This window comes from Pectinophora gossypiella, chromosome 6 (genome assembly GCF_024362695.1).
Source record: "Pectinophora gossypiella chromosome 6, ilPecGoss1.1, whole genome shotgun sequence".
Classification (NCBI taxonomy): domain Eukaryota; kingdom Metazoa; phylum Arthropoda; class Insecta; order Lepidoptera; family Gelechiidae; genus Pectinophora; species Pectinophora gossypiella.
The window spans coordinates 2,104,824-2,117,739 of NC_065409.1; the positions used below are offsets into that span (position 1 = coordinate 2,104,824).

General features: G+C 36.5%; 1 protein-coding gene and 1 pseudogene across 7 annotated transcripts in view; one reads left to right on the top strand and one right to left on the bottom strand.

Moving 5' to 3' along the window:
- The window catches only part of LOC126367291 (uncharacterized), a 177,944-nt gene that overhangs the window by 34,646 nt on the left and 130,382 nt on the right, over positions 1-12,916 (bottom strand). For all 7 annotated transcript variants that reach the window (XM_050010718.1, XM_050010723.1, XM_050010721.1 and 4 more), the window contains 2 exons: positions 3,159-3,301; positions 352-496 (listed from right to left, as the gene is read on the bottom strand). In XM_050010718.1, the coding sequence (XP_049866675.1) occupies positions 352-496; positions 3,159-3,301 (288 nt within the window). The remainder of the gene's footprint in view (positions 1-351; positions 497-3,158; positions 3,302-12,916) is intronic.
- Positions 10,418-10,536, top strand: LOC126367945 (5S ribosomal RNA; annotated as a pseudogene).

Genomic DNA, 12,916 nt, shown 5'->3' on the forward strand with positions numbered 1-12,916 from the left:
TAATGAACCATAGTGTATTGAACAAATGTTTTGATATGTAGTTTTGCAACTTTTTTTAAATTTTTTTTTTTCAGCGGTGGTCACGGGTCGTCTCGCATTGGGTGCCTCATGACGGGTACAGGCGTCGTGGTAGACCTCGAAAGAGATGGCGTGACGACTTGGACGCTTGCTGAAGGGACTGACCGGAGTACGCACAGGACCTCGAAAAATGGAAAGAGGAAGGGGAGGCCTTTGTCCAGCAGTGGGATTTTGTAGGCTAGATTTTTTTACCACTTTTAGATATTTTTTGGTGTTAGAAAGGATATTATTGCGCATATCTACTAAGTCAATATTTAAACATATTAGACTTACCAGAATATCGTTTAGTGAGATTCCGTTTGATCTGCCTCATTTTGCGCTGCGCCGCGCTGGCTATCTTAGTCAGCGTGTACTGCCCACTAGTGGGCGGGTTGGGCAGCCGCGACGCGGGCAGCGCTGGGGCTTGCGTGTGCGCAGACTGGAGATAAAGGAGAAATAATAGGTACAGTAAAAACTGGCCAACTGAGACATCAATTATAAAATATCAAACTAAAAAAAGTCAGAAAAAAAAACGAGCAACAGAAGTGTGTCAGGATCGAAGCAAATGGAATTCCATAGACCCTGCTTACCCCGGTCGGAAATAGGCATGAGTTTATGTATGTATGCATTAATAATAATCAATGGTAATTGTTTATGTTACGTGTTTTTGAGTTATTGTATTTTATCGTATCAATGGAGCAGAACTTTGTCGCACTTAAGTAGGTGACCCCCTTACCCAGTGTCTTAGCTGTATCCAGGTATAAATAATAAATAAACTCACACCTATTTCCCACCAAGCTTAAGCAATCCTGACACACTTCCCTTGCTTCCTCCACATTCATCAATCGATCCATAAACGCACGCCGCGCCGGTTTAGTATATCGTACCTTGCTAAGACTTCCTAAACCATTTCTAAGGACAATTCAAATCCCCAAATACCATTAATAGAGTTAAGAATTCTTAGATATTTTAAATATTTTGTAATCTAGTAAAATAAGAGTGATACATCTCTCGTCTCTTCACATCATTAATTTAAGAGCCACGCTCTTGTCGGTGTAGCATTCTCCTAACTCTCCATGCTACTTTTTTAGTTTAAAATAGGGCAGTGGTTTCCCTCTTGCCTTCCGCCTCGCAGTACTCTGTCTGACGCAAGTGGAATGGCGCCCAGAGTAGTCTATTTCAAAGCCGTACTCCTCTCTTATCAAACCTTAAATTAGAATTTGGTATTCGAACCCTTGACACTGCGATGTAAGTCACTCGTTCTACGAACAGGGCCATCAGGCTATTAAGGATTTTTCCTACGAACATTTTCCAGCTAATCTACCAACTGTGCGGAGAGTAGTAACAGTACTACGGTCACGAGCATTAATATGTATACACTTTGGTACCATCTCACATTAACTTTTTTGACAAATTGAACTGTAAATCTCACTAAATGTCAAATATGTTAGTGCGACAGAGTCCTACAGTGGGTACATTATATTGCTCATGACTGTACATACGGTCATAAACGGTGTACAACCATCATCATCATCATCATCAGCCCATTAACGTCCCCACTGCTGGGGCACGGGCCTTCCCTATGGATGGATAGGGAGATCGGGCCTTAAACCATCACGCGGGGCCAGTGCGGACTGGTGGTTATTAACGACTGCTAATGCAGCCGGGACCAACGGCGTAACGTGCCTTCCGAAGCACGGAGGAGCTCAGGATGAATACTTTTTTTTGTGGTCACCCATCCTATGACCGGCCTTTGCAAAAGTTGCTTAACTTTAACAATCGCAGACCGAGCGAGTTTACCGCTGCGCCACCGAGCTCCTCACAACCATAGTACTTGCAAATTCTTGTATGTTCTACCATTTTCAATGGACCATTAAACGTTTCCCATGCATTACCTTCACGCCTCTACATGTAGCCGCCACAGTATCTAGTATTATGATGTTTTATGAATACAATTCTTATCTCACGGCGCGACTTGGTAGATCAGATGTAACATACTGGATAGCTTGGGAAGATCCTATGAAGGATCTTTACGGTTTTCATTTACAATTCGTTCCTTTTAAGGCGTCGTAGAACAAGAAACTATATTACATTGTTTTAAGTTTACGCGGTTATTATCATAATTAAAACATATAATAACGGGTTCTTACCGCGCTTAAAACGGCGATATGAGACTCCCGATATTTCGATATTTCGTATCGGGAACCCGTTATTATGTGTCTTAATTAAGAAACTATATTGTTGCCTTTTTGCATAGAATAGCATAGAAAAACACCGACACCCGACACCAGATGCACCGACAAGAGCGTGGCTCTTAAATTGATGATGATGATAACATAGAATAAGGAATAATACTACGTGCTTACAGTGAAAACCTATCATAAAGCCGTCCGTCCTTGGTATTTCGATGGGTTAATAACTGTCACTATACAGGGTGTAAGTGACATCGTAACGAAAACTTTGACGAGTGATTCAGACCATGATTCTGAGTTAATATCAAGTGGAATTTTCAAAAGTATGGAACAGAAAATGAATTAAAAAAAAAACAAAAAATTTCATTAATTTTCCGACAGGAAAACTTGATATCAACTCAGAATCATGGTCAGAATCATCCCCCTCAGTATTTGTTACGATGTCACTAACACTATCTACTTGTATGTACTTGTAAGGGTTTTAAGTGACATAGTAACGAATACTGAGGGGGATGATTCCGACTATGATTCTGAGTTAATATCAAGTGGAATTTTCCGGTCGAAAAATGTGTAAGAAACCCACCAGTTGACTGTGTAAATTGAGTATTAAAAACAAAACAAAGTTATAGTATTATTACTGGCAGAACAAAACGTTTTACCTAGTTATCACCTTGAAGGTAATACTAATCTATATCTAGCAGATAATGTAAATGACTGTTCGTTAAAATATAGCAATAACTAGTATTAAACTAACTAACAATAACTAGTAATAACTAGTATTTTCCGTGTGGTTTCTGTCCTGTGTTAAATGTAATGTACCTGTCTGTCTGTGTCTGTGGTGTCCGGAAGTAATAAATGTTTCTTTCTTTCTTTCTTTCTTTTATTAATATGTAGCTATATTATCCTCACCTTATCATGGTCCTCGTTCTCGGAGTCGCTGTCGAAGGAGTCGAAGTCGTCGTCAAGCGGCGCGTGCGCATGGGCGGCGTGCGGTGGCGCCTGCGCCGGCTCCAGCGACTCGTACACGTGGCCCGAGTCGCTGCTGTCGCAATCTGGGGGTAGAAGAGAGGTCACCGTTTAGTATGAATCTTACTGTTGTCATTACAAAGGGATTTCTTTGGTATAACATTAACCATCGTAATGATAAAAATAAAATAATTAACAAGGGCAAGTGCCGGCAAAGTGCCAGCTGATGGGTTTCTAGCTAAAGTATATACTTACAGGTTGTGAGAAGTTGCAGTTGCAAAGTGTAACTATGATACTTATTTATTTATTTATTAATGGATAACTTACAGCTATGCACATTATAACATTTACTTAGGACACAATAAAACAAAGTAAAACAGTACTGTGTGTAAGCCAATTACAAGTGAACACAACATTCATCATAAAAAAACAACATCTAGTCTGTTGAGGCTAACTTCTCAGCAGCTAAAATCTTACTAATAACATTAATATATCATATCATTGCCTACTGAACACCTACTGTTACTGTTTTTATATTTTTGAATTTGAATTAGATTTCCATATCCCCCCCCCCCCCCCCCCCGGTTGATTGAGGTGAGGCCCTAAAATTGAACTTATACCTGGTTGTTTTATTCTTAATTTTATGGTTATACTAAACAGCCTATTACAAAAAGAAAATTAAATTGTTAAAAAAAAACCTTTAAAAATAGTTTTATTATTATATTGGCTAAGACATGGAGAAAACGTGACAGCTACACAGCCACTGTTACCATCATCTGTCAAGATGTACTGGCCAATGATGGTGTTGGTGAATTATACTTATCTACTTTCTTTTTTACCTAGTTAGGACTATATGTAAAGGAAATAAGTACCTATTAATTATTTCTCACACAATTCTCGCCAGTAGCCAATCGAAAAAGCCTCATCAAATATTTTCAAAGCACAAAATGTCAAGGTCCTCGCTCCCCTTACATAACACCTGACCACATCGCGCACCGGTATGTAGTAAGCGCCCGCTGGCCTTTCGCAACTGACCGCATCATAGTGGTCTATGTTTACTAGAGATACATACTATTATTACTACATACATAAGGAGAGAGTTATTTGGCTTTTTGCGAGAAGATTTCCTGTTGTGTTTCGAGATTTGATTTACTGTTTTGTTTTTTCTATTTTTTTTTTATTTTTGTGTGATAGTTTACTTTTTAATTTTATAATTGTAACTTTTAGTGTTTTTCGTGTTATTTGATTTGTAGTTTTATTTTTCTTTTTGTTTCTTTTTTCATTCATTGTTTATTTTTGTATATTAGTTTTTATATTGTTTTCTCGTTATACAGCGCATTGAGTTACTCTAATAAATACTTTATTGTACAAATAGGAAAATACAAAATACAAAACAAAACAGAAATAGAAAGAGTACAATAGGTGGCCTTATTGTTAAGTAGCAATATACAAACACAAATACGAAATACGGTCCTATTACGGGACTATTTTTTTATTTTGGTGCAATAAAGTACATTTGTATTTTGTACTGCACATATTGTTAGATAGTAAAGAATCGATAGGCTTAATCGCGACTGATACATCACTATGTTAATGAACGTCAGAACACTAGCTTACGTACTTTGACAGATCTAATTTTTACCGCGCATTGAAAAACAAACCTAAAATAAAATTCTTCTGACATAAAAACTGTTCGTTATAAATAAGTATACCTAAGTACCTATTTACGCTCACGTAATTTACGTTCGTTGCGCACGAGTGCCGTTTCGGGTTTAAGTTTTCTTAGAAAAAGTAAGAAAATATACGATAAGCAAGTAAGATAAAGTGTGCTTAATAGTTTCATGTCATTGAACGAAACGCCGCACACGCATTCACGATGATGCCGATGGTTTATCTTTATTGTGTTAATACATGAACACATTTTTATATCAATAATTATCATCTCGTACCATGACATTATATTTTTTCTTCTTCTATCTACTCCTTTTATCCTCTGTTGAGATGTAGGGCTCGAATAACAGATTTCCGCTCCTCGCGATCTTTTGCAGCTTCTAAAGCTTGCTTCCATGACGTGCAGAGAGTTTTCAACCCTCGGTCAACCGAGCGTCGCCAGGTCTCTTTGGGCTGTCCCCTTTTGCGTTTACCACGCGTACTCCAGTATGGCTAACATGTTTGTCACGCTCATTTTATCGATTCCGACAACATAATTATGTCATTTTGTCAATTCGTGCTAATGTATGAACCCAAATAAGTCGTGTCGTTCTCTCAAAATACGAAAAAATCAAGTAACGCATATTATGGAAAAACACAAACTTATCGATTTCGACAAGATTTATTGAATCGAACGATTATTTTATCACGTTGCGCATGGGTCACCAGGGACATATTTCATAAAACTTACAATTGTAAATTACAAAGACAATTTGATGTACATTGTGGAGTGTGTGATCACAAATATTTTGCAGCTTCATATTAGCTACGTATTGAACACCAAATTGTCGTTGTAATTTACAATTGTAAGTTTTATAAAACAGGCCCCTGGTCGCAGACAACCTATCTCCGTAGAGAATTCGTCCCTGACACCGCATAAGGGCGTATCTCAGTTTTTTGCAAAAATGAGTTACTTATACCATTTTGATCGTCTAAACGAGATCTACAACGTCGCAAAAGGGTGTAGCTCTAATCACAGTATTTAAGAATTTAAGGGAAGGGCTTATCTCAAATCACGAAAAAAAAGAGCAATGCAAAAGGACGTAATTGAAATACGCCATTATGTCGTACTTCTTCAACTTGAGATACGCCCTTACTCAGTGACTTCATTATCGTTTATTTGTTTACTTGCGCCCGCATGAAGTAAATATCTTCCGGTGTTATTAACAGAATATATATTTTTTAAGTGCCTCCAAGTAAAATTTTGTGTGCCACCGAATGTCCAACTCACAGGTAAGTTGTAAAAATTCAGGTAATCCTTTGACTTCTAATAAAGAAGATAATGAAAATGATTATGACAATTTAAACCATCTTTCTGTTTCATCCATTGCACTGTCGACAGCTGAAGTAGAAACCACAGACAGTATGATGGCAATTGCCAGTTTTATTACTTCCAGCTTAAATAATTTCGACGATGATGATTTACGTGATTTAAGCACGCTTGAATTGAAGACACAGCAATGCTTCGTACAGACAACCCAATTTTTTCCAATTCCATACAACCAGTCTTAGATGTCACAACAGAAAAAATCATTTTATTCGAATCAAGTCTTAGAACAAACAAAAATGAAAACGAGAGTTTTCCTGATAATATTCAAAACCTGTTAAAAATTCATGAAAATATGAATTCAGCTCAGCTAGTGGTATGTAAGATTATAGATCGTGATTACGAAGATGCTGAAACTTTCTGCCCCTCTAATAGTTTTACGCCTGAATTGTTTGGAGACCTCGGTGGCCTAAATGATCCTGACTACATGCCTGATTATATGACGTCTCATAAATCATCAAAATATATATTATATCTGCTCCAGATTGTAACAACCACCAATCATGTGAAGTAGGACATTGTAAAGAAATGTTTTCGATGCTCCGTTCTTCTCTGCAAAGTGCATTTCGAAGAAGACGATCTACAATGTACAACGCATGGATCCAAAAAATTGCACAACATAGGCTACGGAAACTTTGTATATGTACCGCAATCATGTGAAGTCACAGATTGAATGAATGAAGTATTCAGCTCGTGTCATCGATGCTCTATCTAGACACGCGGTAGCGTGTCAAGCCAAGTTCAAGAAACAGAACTAGCGAGCCACACCGTGTGTAATATTACACGAACCATTTGGAGCCACTTTTGATATCCTCATAAATCAAAAACTTTTTCACATAAACGTATCAAATTTGGCTCATATATTGAGACTTGCGAGGTACATAATATTTATGTAACACATATTATGTGTTCTAAATTTCATAAGCTTATCTCAAACGGTTTTATTTACTATTTACGGTTATTGACTGACTGAATGACATATATATTAAAACTCTAACCCAGTTCTAGATGACCAAGAGAGTTAAAATTTGGTATGCTAATAGGTAATTAGATGAATACAAAGGAATATATAAAAAACTGGCAATTTTCTTTTTTTCAAAAACATAAATGTGATATGAGAGCCAAGTTCAATATAATGATAAATGCCTTGGTTGTTGACTTCAACGACAAAAGAAGTGAGATCTAAATGGGTGCCAAGTTCAATGGACCAGATCAGTCCTGGAATTTATGTATAAGTAACAGTAGGTATAACATAAAAAACAATAAAGATCTAAGATCTGTGCAATTAAGAAACAAAATATTCTTAAAACTAAAGAGATCAAAATTTCAGACAGACCTTAGGCTACAATACATTAATAATAACATACTTAATAATATAATATCATATCTTGTTATAACATAAGATAATGTATTGTAGCCTAAGGTCTGTCTGAAATTTTGATCTCTTTAGTTTTAAGAATATTTTGTTTCTTAATTGCACAGATCTTAGATCTTTAATGTTTTTGTTTTTTTTTTGGATACGATATAAAATATTACACATGAAAGTACATTTAAACACGCACATACACACACACACACACACACACACGCAATCGCTTTTATATACAAACAAACAAACACATAAATACATACAAACGCGTACACACACACGCACATTTTAACTTCTTATGTTCCTACGTTCCATATTTTTTAAAAGTGTTTTTAAATGATGACAAATTGTGTTTTCGACATCAAATATAGATAATTTGCCGTTCGTAATGAATTTGTTTTATTTAAAATATAGGATAATTAGTAACACTTTCTACTTGCACCCATATTCAACTCTCCATACCTATTAAGAGAGGCGCCACAAAGGGGCGTTAGTGACTTTCAGGCCTTTTTTTCAGGAAACCATGCATTTCACGGAACTGTAAGAACTATAAATCTATGCCTTAATTCAACCTTTATCCACCTTATAAATTTCATGGCTGTATCTATATTACTTTAGATTTTATGAACTGAAAACCTGAGGAACTCGGAGAAAAAAACAGTTTTTACGCTCTCCTGAAAAGTTAGGAAAACTGAGATACGCCCTTATGCTTTGTCAGGGACGAATTAGATAAAATTGCAGTGGCCACCCATGATCCAAACCTGTCGCCCACCTGGATCAGTCCATAGCTAATAAGAAGATAATCGTAATCTTACTGCCTTTAAAAAAGTACTAAATTAAGTTGCATACCAAGTCGTAGTAACTTGTATAGAGTGACGTGTGATGTGATGATAGGCATCTGTATTTACATGAAAGTCGGAAGTTTTGATAAGACGTCAATGAAGGACTGACACGTAATGAAAAGTTGAACAAAAACAAGACTCCTGTTGTTGAGGAGTTTCTTGTACACTTTTTTACCCTCAGCCGTTAAGCCGAAGCGATAGAAAAGTAAAACAAAAATAAACTAAAGAAGAAGAAGAAGTTAGTTTGAATTTCGAATGAAATGGTAAATTTTAATTACAACACAATGAAATTTACTTTAAAAATAAACTATTCAAAAGAAGTTAGTTTGAATTTCGAATGAAATGGTAAATTTTCATTACATCACATTGATTATAGTGTCACGTGACATAGACCACCACCACCGGACAATGAAGACGCTTCTAGTGACACCTCAATAAGGGACTTTCCATGCTACGTTCACCATAAACAATATAGATGGCGTTGTTCAGCTTTAACGTGATAATTACCTAGTATTTTCTCATTACTCGGGTACATAATAAAAAGGTGCATATATAAAAATAATTGTTGCTTGATATTTGGATCACATTATGTATAGAATTATGATGCAACCTATATTGCTTCGCTTCATTTTGATTAGAATAATAATGGGTGGAGGATGCGTTGTGCCTGGGTGTAATAACAAGGGTTATCATTTAAACCTTCCTTTAAACCTATAAGGTAGATTACCAACCTCATCAACCCTGGTGTCGGGTTATTATTGAGCCGCCAAAGGCAACTGACATGGCTCATGTAACGATTACAGCTGAGCTTATGAGCTTTCTGTTTTACCAAAGTGATAGGTGGTGAGGCGTATCGCCGTCTATTATGATCGAGCCAACTGTGTTTATAGAACCACAGAAGCATAGTTTAATGTTTTATTTACACGAAATCGCGTTTATTATACCTTATCGACATTTTATAACCACCTATCCGTCATATCGCTTGTATTTGATTATATACAACGATTGCTTAAAATTTAATGTACGTCGTTATTTCCAGTAATAATCCCAAATTACCATTGTTATGTATGCGAAATAGGTTTTTTTATGTGTTGTGTAAAGGCCATGTAAAATATTTCTATTAACTTTAACAACCTAGGCATAAAAATATGAAAGTGCAGGCGAATTATTGTGATAAGAGAGACTCTTCGAGGTCAAATTGTTTGTTAGTTTTTATCGGATTATGATTTACCTAATTGGGTAGTGTACATGGTTCAAGATAAATTATGAAATTCTGATTACTAAATAAAGACGGATCTAAAACTAACGAAAAACATTTACTTTTTTCTATTTAACTTATTTATGAATTTTAAACAAGAAAAACGTAATAAAAAGTCCGCCATTTTATCACATTTTCCTATGACGTCACAGTGTGCTTTTTAAAGCAAATTCCATGTAATTTCGTGTTTTGACGTTTGGTTAATAGTAACCGATTTGACTAGTTGGAAACTAGCCTACTTAACAATGTGGGACTTAATTAAAGCACATAATAACGGGTTCTTACCGCGTTTTAATGGGGATATGAGACTCCCGATATTTCGACACTGTTGCAAGTGCCATGATCACGGGATGACCGATGAGATTGGAGTGGAGTAGGTAGATCCATAATTTTCTACGGGCAGACATATCTGTCTACCCTCTTTCTTTGCCGCTTGTTTATGTTTTTGATATCGGAATGTGGGACTTTCCAGGATAGGTTTCCCAAAAAAATAAAGATGGTGTTGTTCATTACCTATTTAGTTATTGCTCGGGGTACATTAAAAAAATATAATATAAGCGCAGAGGCATATATAAAAATAATTGTTGCTTGATATTTGGATCAGATATGTATAGAATTATGTTTATACATATATATTTCTTATCATTATTTTGATCAGAATAATAATGGGTGGAAGACGTGTTGTGCCTGGGTGTAACAAGGGGGCATACCACGTTGAACACACCGGTTCTTCTCCGATCACCGAAGTTAAGCAACGTCGGGCGCGGTTAGTACTTGGATGGGTGACCGCCTGGGAATACCGCGTAATGTTGGCTTTTTCATCCGCCGGCGGGGACGCGGTTGTGTGCAATTGCGTTCCCGTATCCCCGCCACACGGCGGCAAAGAGGAACACCGTTGGGTTTTAGTGGGTATACCGGGTGGCGATACCCGGGGAGTCCCACATAACCACGTCGTCCCCCCGGGCGGCGTGGTATGCGTAACGTATTTCCCAACGTCAAAAAAAAAGGGTGTAACAAGGGTCATCATTTATACCTACCCAAAAATAACAGGAGTGCATTTGTACTTATTCGACAAAGATTTTAGAAAGCAATGTGTTTTCCATTATGAAACCAATCGATATAGATTTTTGCTATTAGTGTTCATTTAAGTATTCATTTACCGCGTGAGTAAGTTCGTTTTGTTTAGTTAATAAAGCGATAAATTACAATTTTCGTTTCTTTGTGTACTTTTAACTAGTTTTTGATTGCCAAGCAAAGAAGAGCAGTGAGATTGGCTTATTAAATGTAGCTTTTCGAAGCAAAATATATACTATAGACTTTTTCCGTTAATCTTTTCGGTTGATTTCGTTCTAATACAGGTATATTAAACGAAGACAAAAGTTCCTATAATTAATAAGTACATAATAAAAAAACATCCTAGCTGGATTTTTTAAAAAATCCAGGCGCGTTTTTTTTTAAATAAGTTAATGTTTGAATTACTTTTTTTATTTGGTGATTTTCGATTTTGACAACTCCGAGTACCTGAGAAGGTGTTATTTGATCCATTACAGTATCTATACAGGGTGTTAGTGACAACGTAACGAATACTGAGGGGGATGATTCAGACCATGATTCCGAGTTAATATCAAGTGGAATTTTACGTCGCAAAAGTATGGAACAAAAATAATTAAAAAAATAGTAAAAAAATCATGAATTTATGCGAATTCTAGGTCATAATATAAATGTTACTATTTGAACTTTATCAGATTTCTAGATATTAACTTTATAAGTATCTACAGCATAGCGTTGTAGTAACTACCTATAAAGTTGTCGCTAATTAACCATGACGAGACGTAAGAGTTATGTGATACCCTTTAAAGCTAAAAGCAATTTACAGGTCTATTAATATGGTACACTAAACTTGATCTTTAAATTAAGTTATGATCTCAACCTGCACAGCTCGTTCAAGCGGATGCAGATGTTAGTTAAACAAAAAGACTGCAGATCTTCATGGTCTCTCTGTTAAAGTCATTAACTCCGTGATTGATTGCATAGCTCCCTATCTATCATGTATATGTTACCGGCCAAACCCGATTTTAGGCCAAACTAGTTTTGCCTAGGCTAAACTAGTTCATCCTATGTGCGATCGGATAAACCGGTACAGACTAGGCCAAACTGGTCTGTCCTAAGGGTGATAGGAGAAACTAGTTTATCCTAGGAGGAACTAGTTGAGCCTAATAAAAATAAGTTCACTTCAGGATAAACTAGTCTGGCCTAGTCTATACTAATATTTCCTAGTCAGAAATGTTTAAAGTCGGCGCCGTATTTACCTGGACTAGAATGACAGTTATGTTTTAAGCTAAAGTAGTCTTTACGAACGAGACACAAAGTGTATTATGCGTTGTGTTCATTGTCGAGCCATACTTATGGCAAAATAAGCTTTGATTGTTCGGTAGTAAAGTCGTTGTCGTCGAGGATGACCTTAGACAAGTTATCGAAGATGATTCGGAATGTAACCAGAGTGAAGATGGCGATGGCGGCGTTATGGAAATTGACACACAAAACATTAAAGATGCTAGAAGAAGTGCGGCAGAAAATCTTGAAAAGCAAGCAAAAAGAATGAAAGCTTCTTCTGACAAATCCCATCCACCTGCCAACATAGGAGACAATGTAACTATACCAATTCCAGACGTAGACAAAGGCAGAGGTGATCTTAGAAATATAATTGGGGTTATTCTTCAGAGAAACGATGAGGGCTTTTACAAAATTGGCACCAAACATGGTGTATTGCAAAAATTTTATAACTAGTATTTCTGGTATTTTATTATTCCCTGTTAGCATAAAATAGGCTAAGCTAACTAGCTTTCTTGACGTGTACCCATTCATAGAAGGCCCAACCAGTTTCTCCTAGGCCAGACTAGTTTATCCTGAAGTGAACTTATTTTTATTAGGCTCAACTAGTTCCTCCTAGGATAAACTAGTTCCTCCTATCACCCTTAGGACAGACCAGTTTGGCCTAGTCTGTACCGGTTTATCCGATCGCATATAGAATGAACTAGTTTAGCCTAGGCAAAACTAGTTTGGCCTAAAATCGGGTTTGGCCGGTAACATATATTTAATAAATGTGTAGACAATGGTGTGTTTCCAGATTTAATGAAGCACAGTAAAGTCATTCCATTGTTTAAAGCTGGTAGTACTTCTGACCCTACTAATTTT